General features: G+C 51.1%; 2 protein-coding genes across 2 annotated transcripts; one reads left to right on the top strand and one right to left on the bottom strand.

Moving 5' to 3' along the window:
• The first annotated feature begins 1,375 nt into the window (after positions 1-1,375).
• Positions 1,376-3,578, top strand: Fam180b (family with sequence similarity 180 member B). The gene is given in 3 exon segments (XM_041637481.1): positions 1,376-2,838; positions 3,425-3,486; positions 3,488-3,578. Coding segments are annotated over 3 exon segments (537 nt in total). The 5' UTR covers positions 1,376-2,454.
• Positions 3,300-9,156, bottom strand: C1qtnf4 (C1q and TNF related 4). The gene is made up of 3 exons (XM_041637642.1): positions 8,745-9,156; positions 6,362-6,457; positions 3,300-5,822 (listed from the first exon to the last, which is right to left on the bottom strand). The coding sequence occupies exon 3, from the start codon at positions 5,815-5,817 to the stop codon at positions 4,843-4,845; it is 975 nt and encodes a 324-aa protein (XP_041493576.1). The 5' UTR covers positions 5,818-5,822; positions 6,362-6,457; positions 8,745-9,156; the 3' UTR covers positions 3,300-4,842.
• Between the last annotated feature and the right edge of the window lie 3,717 nt (positions 9,157-12,873).

Below are 12,873 nucleotides of genomic sequence, written 5' to 3'. Positions count from 1 at the left end.
GTCTGGGTGGGGCCAGAACCTCCATGTACTGTCATCCATCCAAACATCCACAGGGTTCTATGAGCCAAGTGCAGGAGCTATTTCCTTTTTTTTAATTGATTTTTATTGAGCTCTACATTTTTCTCTGCTCCCCTCCCTGCCTCTCCCCTCCTCCTTCAAACCTCCCCCAAGGTCCCCATGCTCTCAATTTACTCTGGAGATCTTGTCTTTTCTACTTTCTACTTCCCATGCAGATTAGATCCATGTAAATCTCTCCTATTAGTGTCTGCATTGTTGTCTAAGTTCTCTGGGATTGTGGTTTGTAGGCTGGCTTTCTTTGCTTTATGTTTAAAAACCACCTATGAGTGAGTACATGTGATAATTGTCTTTCTGTGTCTGGGTTACCTCACTTAAAATGTTTACTAGCTTCATCCATTTTTCTGCAAAATTCAAGCTATCATTTTTTTCTGCTGTGTAGTACTCCATTGTGTAAATGTACCACATTTTCCTTATCCATTCTTTGATCCAGGGGCATTTCGGTTGTTTCCAGGTTCTGGCTATGACAAACAAAGCTGCTATGAACATAGTTGAGCACATGTCCTTGTGGCACGATTGAGCATCCTTTGGATATATACCCAAAAGTGGTATTGCTGGGTCTTGAGGAAGGTTGTTCCTAATTTTCTGAGAAATCGCCACACTGACATCCGAAGGGGCTGTACCAGCTTGCATTCCCACCAGTAATGCAGAATGTTCTCTTTACCCCACATCCTCTCCAGCATAAGTTGTCATTAGTGTTTTTGATCTTGACCATTCTTTCAGGTGTAAGATGGAAGAGCTGTTTACTTTTATGCCATCCATAGGGTTCTATGAGCCAAGAGTAGGAGCTATTTACTCTTAAGCTAAAGGAATCTATCAAGCTTCTGGACTAGTACTACAAAGTTGTCAGTAGAGTTATCAGAGGCATTTGGGAGCCACAGTTCATCTATCTGCTTTCCCGCCCAGCTCTGCACGGCTAGCTTTACCCAAAATAATTACATGGAAACTGTATTCTTTTTTTTTTTTTTTTTTTTTTTTTTTTTTTTTTTTTTTTTTTGGTTTTTCGAGACAGGGTTTCTCTGTGGCTTTGGAGCCTGTCCTGGAATTAGCTCTGTAGACCAGGCTGGCCTCGAACTCACAGAGATCCGCCTACCTCTGCCTCCCGAGTGCTGGGATTAAAGGCGTGCGCCACCACCGCCCGGCGAAACTGTATTCTTTTAAATATTGCCTGGCCCATTAGTTCCAGCCTCTTATTGACTAGCCCTTACATATTGATGTAACCCATTTCTAATAATCTGTGTAGCCCACGAAGTGGCTTACCAGGGAAGATCTTAACCTGCGTCTGTGTCGGGTGGGAGAATCATGGCAACTGCCTGACTCGGCATCTTTCTTCCAGCATTCTGTTCTGTCTATTAAGCCTACCTAATTTTCTGTCCTATTAACCAATGAAATCAACACAAAACAGAAGACTCTTCCCCCATCAGCTTCCCAAGACAATGCTGCCTCCCCCAGCTACTCGAATGCTGGTTTGTTGGCTCTGTGTCTGTCTGCTATCTAGCTGGAGAACTGGACTTGGAGCTGATGCTTTTGGCAGCTGAAGGAGCCCTGGAGGCTGGGCTGGACTGGGTGTCAGGTTGGATTAAGTGTCCTAGCTGGCTTCTAGCAAGATGTTTTCAGTGTGAGAACAGATAGTAAGATAGCATTACTGCTTGAGATGTGTCCCTTGGTAGGGTCAAGCTCGATCTCTTATTAACTCAACAGCCCATCCATCTGAGCAAGAGTATGATGCTACTGCAGAAAATGGAGAGTCCCCATCTTGAAGGGGTGAAATTAACCCCCAGGTGAATGAGGCCATAGCCAGCCCTTCCTTACACAGCACTGAAGACTGACACAAAGGAATGAAGTAGCGTCCTGTCGTGGAAAGTTGGATGAAGGAGCACAATGCTTCTGGGAGGACAGAGTTAGAGGACATGCTGGGACTTTACAGTTCCTGCTGTGTGACTAGTCCAGAATCAGGCAGAGGAGGAACTGTGGGCCAGGGGAGAGCTATAGTGGCTGATGGTGTAGAAACTCTATGGAGATCAGTTTCAGTGCTTACTGTTGTTCTGGGATTCTACCAGGGTGTTGTGCTAGCCATAGTAGTCAGGTTGAATTTTTGCCAAGATGGGAGTCAGAATGGGATGCACCGGGATAAGATTCAAGCCTCAGAGGGTGACCACCAGCATGCATATATGTGCAGTTGGAATAGGGGAGGGGACATGAGATGGTACCCACACACTGTTTTGTTAAAGATGCCTCCTGGGCAACAAAACTTTTCTGCGAGGCCAGGTGTTCAGAGTGATGGACAGCAGGGATCCAGTTCCCCTTTACTGCCTCAGGACTGTCCATGGACAGCATTGTCATGGAAGGTAGCCTGTAGGAGCCAGAGGGCCAGAAGTGATGCTTGAGGTCATTTTTCTTGGCCTGGATCATGGAGTTGCAGGGTCCAGGCATCCTAAGTTCAGGGTTTGGAAGGGGACTAAAGTTAGACGTGCCTGTGGTGGGGACCAAGCAGCATGGGTCTTCCCAACTCCTTGCCCACTCTTGCTCACATACCTGACACCTAAGGTCAGCCCCACCCCTAAAATAGCTCCCCATGCAGTTCTGGGGGCGGGGCTGGAACCGGACATCATGGGACAACTGTACATCCAGGATTAGAAACCAGGATCCACACATCCAGGTCATCGACTCAGGCTCCTCCCGCAGCAACATGTGCCCAGTGACTTGGAGGGTGCTAAGCCATAGTTAGAGCAACTCCAGCATCTTCAGGAAGGGCTCCTCTTAGCATCTGCTTCTTTTTTTTAATACATTTTTTTATTGTTATTGAGCTCTACATTTTTCTCTGCTCCCCTCCCTGCCTCTCCCCTCCCCCTTCAACCCCCCCCCCACCAAGGTCCTCATGCTCCCAATTTACTCAGATCTTGTCTTTTTATACTTTTTACTTCCCATGTAGATTAGATCTATGTAAGTCTCTCTTAGTGTCCACATTATTGTCTAAGTTCTCTGGGATTGTGGTTTGTAGGCTGGTTTTCTTTGCTTTATGTTTAAAAACCACCTATGGGGGGCTGGAGAGATGGCTCAGTGGCTAAGAGCACTGGCTGCTCTTCCAGAGGTCCTGAGTTCAATTCCCAGCAACCACATGGTGGCTCACCACCATCTGTAATGAGATCTGATGCCCTCTTCTGGCATGCGGGCATACATGAAGGCAGAATGTAGTATACATAATAAATAAAATCTTTAAAAAAAAACACCTATGAATGAGTACATGTGATAATTGTCTTTCTGTGTCTGGGTTACCTCACTCAAAATAATGTTTTCTTACTCCATCCATTTTCCTGCAAAATTCAAGCTGTCGTTATTTTTTTCTTAGCATCTGCTTCTTATAGGCCCATTATGTGTCTATCAGCTCCATGGGGCTAGTGAGGCTGAAGAGGGAGGTCTTTGTCCTCCTGGCACAGAAAACACTTTGGGACCTGTGCAAGGGTTTCTGTCCCCAGAGCCATCCCCCTTCATTGGGATCCTGACCCTTCCCTTTCACTTGGCATTTCCTCTTCTCATTACCCTTTCCCTACCCTTGGCAGGGACTTCAGCAGGTTCCTGTGTCTTCCTATTCTGATCTCTAGCCTAGCTTGGCCCCTGGATGCTGACTACCCATGCTCATTCCTATTCTATTTTACTTCATAGACCCAGCTAAGGCCTGGGTTTAGGCATAAGCACAATGCAAAGGGCAAGACTGGTAGACAGTGGTTACATGTATGTATGTCCAGAGGTCAGGATTGAAAGTGTGTTTAATACATGCTAAAAGCAAAGCAACCCCTAAATAAATTCATGTCAGATCCTCTAACTCCTATCCTGGCAGTGCTGTGAAATACGGAATGCTTGTCACCCAGTCGTACACTCATTTCAAAGCTAACCAAGAATCTACGGTCTCTGAGACTGCAAAGTCCCCATGTGGACTGGGAGCATAGATTGGTCTTCGATGGCTCTAATTTACAGGAGTCAAGGGAAAAGGTAGGGGAACATTACCTCTGTGGAGAGGAAAGAAAAAAGTTTTCTTTTGTTTCATCTCAAGCCTCACATGTAACATCTTAGAGTAAGGAATAAAGCTGGGAGAAGCCCTTCGCAGAGAGACTGGTTCAGGCAGTGTAGGGTATGTATGTGTATTCTGTGTAGCTCTGTTCTGGCCTCCCAGAGCCTGTCTCATTTTTGTATCTACGAAAACTTACTCTAACACATGTTTTGACCACATCATTCAGCCGGTTTTGAGAGGGCAGGAGGCAGGGCAAGCAGGTATCAGCCCTTATCTCAGTCCCATGCCCTACTGGAAGAAGGAACATGCTGTTTCCTTGAGTCCTGTGTTCCTACTGGGTCAGAGTAGTGGGATGTTCCTTGTTACAGAGAGGCAGAATTTGGGCCTGAAGAAGAATGTCATTTGTCAGTGAGAAGTCAGAGGGATGCACTTGACACAGATATGAAGGGGAGACTTACTTGAATTTAGGAGAATATGCTTCAAGCTCTGGTCATTCTCACAAAGCCTGACCCCCATCTAGGCCTTATGGGTTGTCCTAGTCTGGGTTGTTCTGTCCTTCCCGGGGAGAAGAGGAGGCAAAGGCATCACAGTCAAGACACAGGGCAGGGCCCTAGGGCTGACAGAGGCAGGCCCATTTTATTGGAAGAGTCGAGGCGCGTTGAGCAGGTTGTTATGCTCGGGCTGGTGAGGCGTTCGGGCTGCGGTCCCGGCTCGGCATGCACACCCCACGGCCTTCCCGGGTTCCTCCAAGCTGAGGCTCAGAGCTCGGGGGGCTTGAGAGCCGGCGGGCCGGCGGCAGCGAGGTCGGGGTACACCAGAAAGCCTGAGAAGGTGATGTACTTGCCGTGGTTGCTGTAGGCGCCATAGCCATCATGGTCGTGGCTGAGCAGCCAGACTGCGTCGCCGCGCCGCAGCGGCAACATCACGCTCTGGCTCTGCATCTCGCGGCGCCTCGAAGCGCCGTCGTCGTAAATCATGGCCTGCACCTCGTCGCGGTTCTTCATCAGCTTCACCGACAGCGTTTTGCGCGGCAGCTTGCCCAGCGTGAAGGAGAAGAAATAGGCGCCGGGCAGGCGGCAGCGGAACACGCCGGCCGCCGCGTCGAAGTCGCCACCTATGTTGACCAGCTCGGTGTCGAAGGCCAGCGGCCGGTGGTGCGGCCCCGGGCCAGCATCCGAGCCCACCAGGCTGCGCGTGCGCGCCGCCGAGAAGGCGGAGCGCGGCTCCGGGGGCGCAGCTCCGCGCGCAGGCGCGTCGGCGTCGGCGTACACCAGGTAGCCGCTGAAGGTGGTGCCGGGAGCGCCCAGCGCGTATTGCGGAGCGCCGTGCAGCCTCAGCCACACCGTGTCACCGTAGTCGAGCTGCAGCATGGCGCTCTGGCTGGCAGCGCGCCGCGCGCCCGGCCGCCGCTGCTCGTCGAAAGCCAGCGCCTGCACCTCGTCGCGGTTGCGCACCAGCATCACCGACAGGCTCTTGTGCGGGGCCTTGCCGGCCGTGAAGGAGAAGAAGTAGGCGCCGGGCACGCGGCAGCGGAACCGCCCGGTGGCCGCATCGAAGTCGCCCCCGATGTTCACGTACACCTTGTCGAAGGTCACCGCCATTTCCGACGTGCCCTCCAGCGGGGTGGTGCGAGCCGCAGAGAAGGCTGACCGCAGCTCTGGGGAGCCAGGACCCGCCGGGCCCAGTGCCCAGCAGGCCGCCGGGCTTAGCAAACCCAGCAGGAGCAGCAGCATAGCACCTGGGAGGGGAGAGAAGACCCGAGCAGGGGAGAAGGGTTGGACAGTGCCTGCCTCCACCTGTAATTTTTCTTCCTAGCCTTGCTCTTGACCCATGACTTGCGCTGTTTCTCTTCACTAGGCCAGTACTTCTCACTTAAGGTGCTTCAGTGCCGGCTGGAAGGCTTATTATAGCACCCATACTTGTTGCAAGTCTACTAGCATCTTTCGCAGTCTGATTAGCTGACTAAGAGTTCACATATTCAGAATCACTGGATTAGGCCAGGCCTTCTCCAAACTTTTTTTTTTTTTTTAAAGCTTGAGAATCCTTTTGCAAATAGGGCCTGGTGCACATGCCGCAGACATGTTGACCTGTTCTGGTTAATGAGGCCCGCAGCCCTGTCCTCTCTCCTCCGGGTGTTAGGGAGGCCTAAGTTTCCTGTAACCAGCACCTGCTTTCCACTGCTTCCCCTGTGGTTTTTCTCCTCTCCTCGGCCCACCCTTCACAATAAACACTGGCTCTTTGTATCAGTTTCCACCATGGCAACGTTTTAACTCTTACCTGGGAATGATCCGCGAGAGCGGCTCTCTCACCCGTTCCTGACCTCTGACCTACTCCAGAGTCCCACCGGATCTCTGGACTCCCTTGGGTCTGGCCCTACGAAACAAGGTAACAGTAACAAGGCACTGGAGAGATGGCTGAGCAGTTAAGAGTGTTAGCTACCGTTCCCAGCACCACATGGCAACTCACAGCCACCTGTGATCTGGTGCCCTCTTTTTTTTTTCTTTTTTTCGGTTTTTCGAGACAGGGTTTCTCTGTAGCTTTGGAGCCTGTCCTGGAACTAGCTCTTGTAGACCAGGCTGATCTCGAACTCACAGAGATCCGCCTGTCTCTGCCTCCCAAGTGCTGGGATTACAGGCGTGCGCCACCACCGCCCGGCTCCTGATGTCCTCTCTTGGCCTCCATTGGCAGCTGGCATACATGGTACACAAACATACATGCAAACAGAACAGCCATAGTCAGAATTGTATTTACTCTTTAAGGGCTATAACTCCCTCCGGGCCTTTATGCTTGGAGGCTGGTTCCTGTGGGAAGGAGGGCACCATGGCTGCTGAGGAAATGGAGAACAAAATAAAGTCCCGGCAGGGTTTTGGCAGGATGGTGAAGTCATCAGCTTCATTTGGTGGAATGGAGTGGACAGACCCACAGTGCTCTGACACTGAGTCACACCCCAGTCACCTTAGGCAATATTTTTTTTAACTCTGAGTAAGACTTCATCCATATAAACAGCATGACGGAGGACCTCACACAAGCTTGTGGTAACATACCCAGACAGCAATTGTGAACAAGGTCTGTATAGGGACAGACCTACCCAGGTGTCCAGACACTTCTGTTCCTACCCCAGGGAAAAGTGACCTGATCAAGTTCTTGACCTAAGGTGTTAGTCTCAGTAAATGCTTGGTGGAGGCATTACCCAGTTCCTGGCGTCTGCTGTTGGTGGGGTTCCACCATGCTCTGAAGTAGGGCAGAGGTTTTGAAGCTTGAACACCCAAAGGTTCCAAAGTGGAGGCAAGTGGGAAAGGAGCCTAGAGGCAGCCTGAGACATGAGCTTTTCTGGGAAGTCCCTGGGAGCGTGTGTAGCCTTGCATCTCGGCTGAGGGCTGGAACTAGGCTGCGTTCCACGTCCCTAGCTGCTGGAGCAAATGCACTGCCCTTTAACTCTCACAAGAAAGACCTCAGGTCCAGGGGCCAGCCAAACACTGCCTCCTCCCAGGGGGTACTTTTTTGGTTCTCAGAGATGTCCTCTGGGTTACCTGGTGAGGAAGGGAGGCGTGGTGAGACCTCCACCTGCTAAGTGTCTAATCTATTCCTTTTTACAAACTATTTTAGACATTACAGATGAGCCCTCTCCCATCTTATGGATGAGAAAGCTGGTGCTTAAACAAGGGGTACAGGTTTTGGCTCAAGGTCATCCACGGAACACTAAGCTTTAAACAGAGGGTTTAAATTTCAGATTCGGTGCTTTTCTCTACTAGCTTTCCTTCTTACACAAAGGCATCTCTCCAGCCGATACATTTCCTGCCTCTGACCCCTTTCGCAAAACCAGAAGGAATGAGTGCTAGAATCTCGAGTGAAGAAGGAAGCTTAGCAAGCAAGCAAGCAAACAAAAGCAAGCAAGACCCGCTGTCGTTTTGTCTCCTGGAGGGTGGGTGTGCTCCCCCCCCCCCCCCCCCCCCCGCCCTGCGGCTTTCCTAGCAATCTGCTCTAGAAGCTCCTGCCCACCTCCTGCCAAGTCTGGGAGATCCATCAGTGCCAAAGGGTCTTCCCCCTTTTCATACTCTACTGCACGTGTCCCTGGACCCCTTTGACAACCCCTTTCCCCAGCAGGTCAGTGGGGGGATGGGAAGGTGTCAGGTGGGTGTTGGAGCTCCAGCGAAGGAAATGGCTGCACAAAGCTCTGTCCAGGTAAAGCTCAAAATAGTCACCTTCAAAGAGAAAAACTGGGACAGAGAGAGAGCTGGGCAAACCCAGAGTCCTGGAACCAATGGGGAAGGTGCAGCGATGTCAGGCTGAGGGCATCTTCAAGCCCCAGCACCTTGCTCCTGGTGTCCCAGTTAACCCCGCTCTCAAGCCCCGCCAGAACCCCCTCCCTTCTAGCTTCCTTGAAAGTCCTGCATCCTTTTAAGAAGGTGAGCCCCGCTTTTACAGAAGTAGCCAATTAATCTTTTCTCGTGGGGGAAAAATATCCCAGAAATGGGTCCCCCTTTTCCGTGAGACCTGCCCTCCACCCCTCCCTTTGGAGTAAAAGCCCTTGAGCCTCTTTTATGAAATAGCGCCCAGATCCTCCTTTCCAGGAAAAGGGACCCGGTCCCTCGCGCCTCCCGCCGGCCCTGCTCACGTAGAAGAGAAACCTACGCCCCCGCCTCCTCCGGGCTGCCCTCACCTGGTTCGGCTTCGGTCGGAGCCAGCGATCCCGCTCCTCGAGGACGCCGGGACGCGCGCTGGTCGCCTGCGCTGCGGCTTGGCCCGGCCTGCGTGGGTGGCGGGGTCTCGGGCGGCAGCGAGTGGCTACCCCGGCACAGGGAGGCGTGAGCGATGGGAAGGACAGCAGAAGCTGAAGCCGAGAACCGCAGGGGCGGGGAACAGGGGAGGCGGAGGAGAGAGCGGAGGACGAGGGAGGGGCGCCGAGCAGCGGGGCCTGGGGCACGGCAACGAGCCTGCGCCGAGCGCGGGACCCTTCCTCACTCGGGGTCTTAGAGCTTTATCTTCACGGTGCAGAGAGCAGGCGTCATTTATCCAAGTTAGCAGATGGGGAAACCGAGGCCACTGCAGAGGCCACACTAGGGGTGGCTCAGGGCATCCTACAGACCAGCTTTCCAGCTTGTATGTATGGGGGAGAGAGGATGCGAACAAGACACGGACTGGGCTGCAAGGAGAGAAATGGGTGAGGTCTTGTGTACGACAGACTTCCTGGCTGAGTGGCCTTGGGGAAGGTCTGAGGGTCAATGTCCTTAGTAAAGAAAGATGAAAATGCCCCACTTTTCCTTCCTCAGTCAGAAAGTGCTCTGGCGTGCAAACAAGGCTGGGGAAAAACAAAGCTGCAGACCATCAGTTAGCACACCAGTCCTCTGAGAACAGGGTCCTTGCAGTCGACTGTTTTTCTGGAAAAGCGTTGAGAAGGCCGATAGGAGGTCCCTGTACGTGGCCTGGACACCCTGGCACTGACCTAGGAGTCCAGCAAGGCCTTGGAGCTGGGATCAGCATCTGCTCCTGTCACACTGACAGACACTCTGTATAGGCTTTCCTAATGGAACTCTATGTGGTCACCTGGGGAGTGACTGCCTTCAGGATGGTGGTCTAGGGCAGCTTCCCTGCCTAAACAACAGAATACTGATGATTTGATGTCTCAAAGTGTTAAAGCAATTGAGTTGTCCTTTGTTAATAAAGTCTTTTGTTACATTCTCCCCCACCTCATCTGTAAGGAAAAATCAATGCAGGCAGATTTCAGTATTCACTGGAACGCCCTCCTGATACTATTCTAGATACTATTCTATGGTTTCTGTTCTTTTATTTCTCACACGTCTCCGTGTTCTTTACTGGTATTTCTAAATTCCCACACCTCTACCCTGGCAAGAGGTGTTTTTGTTGAGGCCGGTCCCCGACAGTGATGGCCTTGGCTTCAACATCCTCCAGGGTGCTGGGAAATGAAGACCTAGACCGTCCTTGGGTGCCAGTGAGGAGGGCACAGGTCTGATAGCCACACGAATGCATGCACAGGAGAGTTGGGCGAGACCAGGAGCTAAGCTGTGACAGCTGTGTCCCTTGACACTGGACCTTCAGCAGGGGAGTCAGGTCGCCCTTCTGAACCTGATTCCTGTTGTGTATTATTCTTTCAGGTGTGTGACTTCTGTTTATGCTGTATTTGTTTAACTCTGGGAAGCTGTGTTGCTGTGCCTGTCTTAAACGCCTGATGGTCCTAATAAAGAGATGAATGGCCAATTCTGAGATCAGGAGCAAGGGTAGGATGGGGCTGGCAGGCAGAGAGTATAAATAGAAGGAGAAATCTGGGCGGAGAGAGAAGAAAGTGCAACCAGAGAACAAGGAGAGGAGGACATCAGGGGCCAGTCACCCAGCCAGCCGCAGAGTAAGTAAGATATACAGAAATAGAGAAAGATAAAAGCCCAGGGCAAAAGGCAGTTGGGATAATTTAAGATAAGAAAAGCTGACAAGAAACAAGCCAAGCTAAGGCTGGGCATTCCTAACTAAGAATAAGCTTCCATGTGTGACTTATTTGGGAGCTAGATGGTGGGCTCCCCCCCAAAAAAAACAAAAGAGTAAAACATCACACAACAGATTCCAGTGGTGGAAGGTGGGAGAAGGGAAAGGCAGGACAATTCTGAGGGCTGGGACTGCCTGGGCCTGGAAGACATTCAACACTTAACCAGAAGTACTCTCACCAGAGAAGTCAGGAGAGGGGTGGAGGGGGAACAGCACATCAGTAGGGGTTCTTAAGGGTCTTGGGAAGGGTGAGGCCAGAAAAGGATGAAGGGGAGGAGTAACACTAGAAGATGGTGGGTATGGGGCAGTCAGGAGTGGAAGACCATAGATACCAGATCAGAGGGCAGGAATAGATGGCAGGAGGGCTCAGAGGAAAGAGCCCAGGCTAGGATGTCGTCCTCACTTGCCCCTACCTTGTGGGTCACACTGGCAGTGCTCTGCCCCTGCTCAACGCCTCCCCAAGCCTGGATGTTGCCCTACCTCCCATTTGTGTCTCTCCTGGAGCATTCTTGGTTGTGCACTTGAGTCAGGTCAGAGTTTTGGAGAGCTAAGACCCTGGAGGAACCCTCAACTGACTAGGGGCAGGGACTGCAGCTTCCTGTTCCTCGTGGGGACTTTCCTATGGCCAGCTCCAAGATGTGTTCTAGTGGAATCAAATCACTCCTTTTGTGACAGCTCGGCCGCATGCACATGGTTTGTGTCCTCTTTCCCCTCCTAGGTGCACCCTATTTCCTGAGAGTACCTCCTAAATAACTGTTCAAACCCAAATATTCTGTTTCTCTCTCTCTCTCTCTCTCTCTCTCTCTCTCTCTCTCTCTCGTACCCACAGAGGCTAGAAGAGGGCATTGGAGTCTCTGAAGCTGAAATTACCATGTAGTTGCGCGCTGCCTAGCATGGATGCTGGGAACTGAACTCTGCATGTGCTTTTAACCTCTGGGCCACCTTTCCAGCCTTCAAATTAAATTCTTTTCTTTTTGTTTGACTGGGGGTCTTCACCCCAGTCCCCTGGCATCCATTTTGAAACGTTGGATGGAAAGTTCCATTTCAAAGCTCCCTCCCCTGGGAGTTGCCTCAGTCCAAACTCCACCTCCGAGAAAGCTCCCTCCCCAGGGAGGGTCAAGACCACTCCCATAGGCTATTTAAACTGCCCCCCAGAGAATGAACATGTGGTCTCCCCTTTTTCCTCTCTGCAGGAGCGCTGGCATCCATTAAACCTGGACATCTTCTAATTCATTCTGATCTGGTCTAATTTGGATTATTACATCGGCAGAGAGGTATGTCAGTAAGGAAAATACTTAACACTTTTATTTTTGAGACAAGATTTTTCTGTGTATCCCTGGCTATCCTGGATCTTGTTCTGTAGACCTTGCTGGCCTCGAACTCACAGAGATAGATCCACCTGCCTCTGCCTGGGATTAAAGGTGTGCACCACCACTACAGACCTAAATCCAGTTTCTTCTCTCAGGGTCTGCCTTCAGGAGAACCAGACTAAGACACTGGGTAAGTGTGTGCCTGGGATTGTGTTAAATGCTTTCACAATGATTGTGTTAAATGCTTTCACAATGATTATCCCATTTATTTTTCTTATCACTCTTAAAGTAGATGGCGCTAAACTAATCTTACAGAGGAGGGAATAGAAATGTTAAGGCGTGGTCTGGCTCCGGAATCTAGAGCTGCAGCCTCCCTTACTCTTGTCTTCCCTGGGCTTTATTTTTTTTCCTGGAGTGGGGAAGCAGGATAATGTCAGACTTGAGAGAAGCAGTGAACCCAGTCTCTCGTGCAGCTAACCACAGTCAGCCAGAGAGGACTAAGTGATGTAAGCAGACATCATTGTGGGACAAGGAAGTGGCTTTCTCTGTGTCCTGGCTAGACACACTAGAGTCATTGGAAAGGAGGGACTCTCGACAAGGTGTGGCTGCAGGCAAGCCTGTAGGGTGCTTTCTTAATTAGTGACTGATGTGGAGAAAAGAGCCCATTTTGGGTGGGGGCACCTGTGGTTGGTGGTCCTGGATCAGCAAGAGAGCAGACTGAACTAGCCATGATGAACAAGCCAGTAAGCCTCACTGCACCATGGCCTCTGCATCAGCTCCTGCCTCCTGGTTCCTGCAATGATAGGCAGTGATATGGAATTGTAGGCAAAATAAACCCTTTCCTCCCCAGCTTGATTTTGATCATGGTGTTTCATCACAGCAATAGCAGCCCAAACTACGACACTTACTTTCTCATTTCCCATTTTGATATGGAATTGTCTGTAGCCGGGGCTAGCCTCAGACTCCACATAGTTGATGACCACG

This window comes from Microtus oregoni, unplaced genomic scaffold (assembly GCF_018167655.1).
Source record: "Microtus oregoni isolate MIOR12 unplaced genomic scaffold, Mior012 000053F_ref0000044, whole genome shotgun sequence".
In the NCBI taxonomy this organism is placed as follows: domain Eukaryota; kingdom Metazoa; phylum Chordata; class Mammalia; order Rodentia; family Cricetidae; genus Microtus; species Microtus oregoni.
The sequence above is the reverse complement of the archived record's forward strand: the minus strand, read 5'-3'. Positions and strand labels throughout refer to the sequence as shown.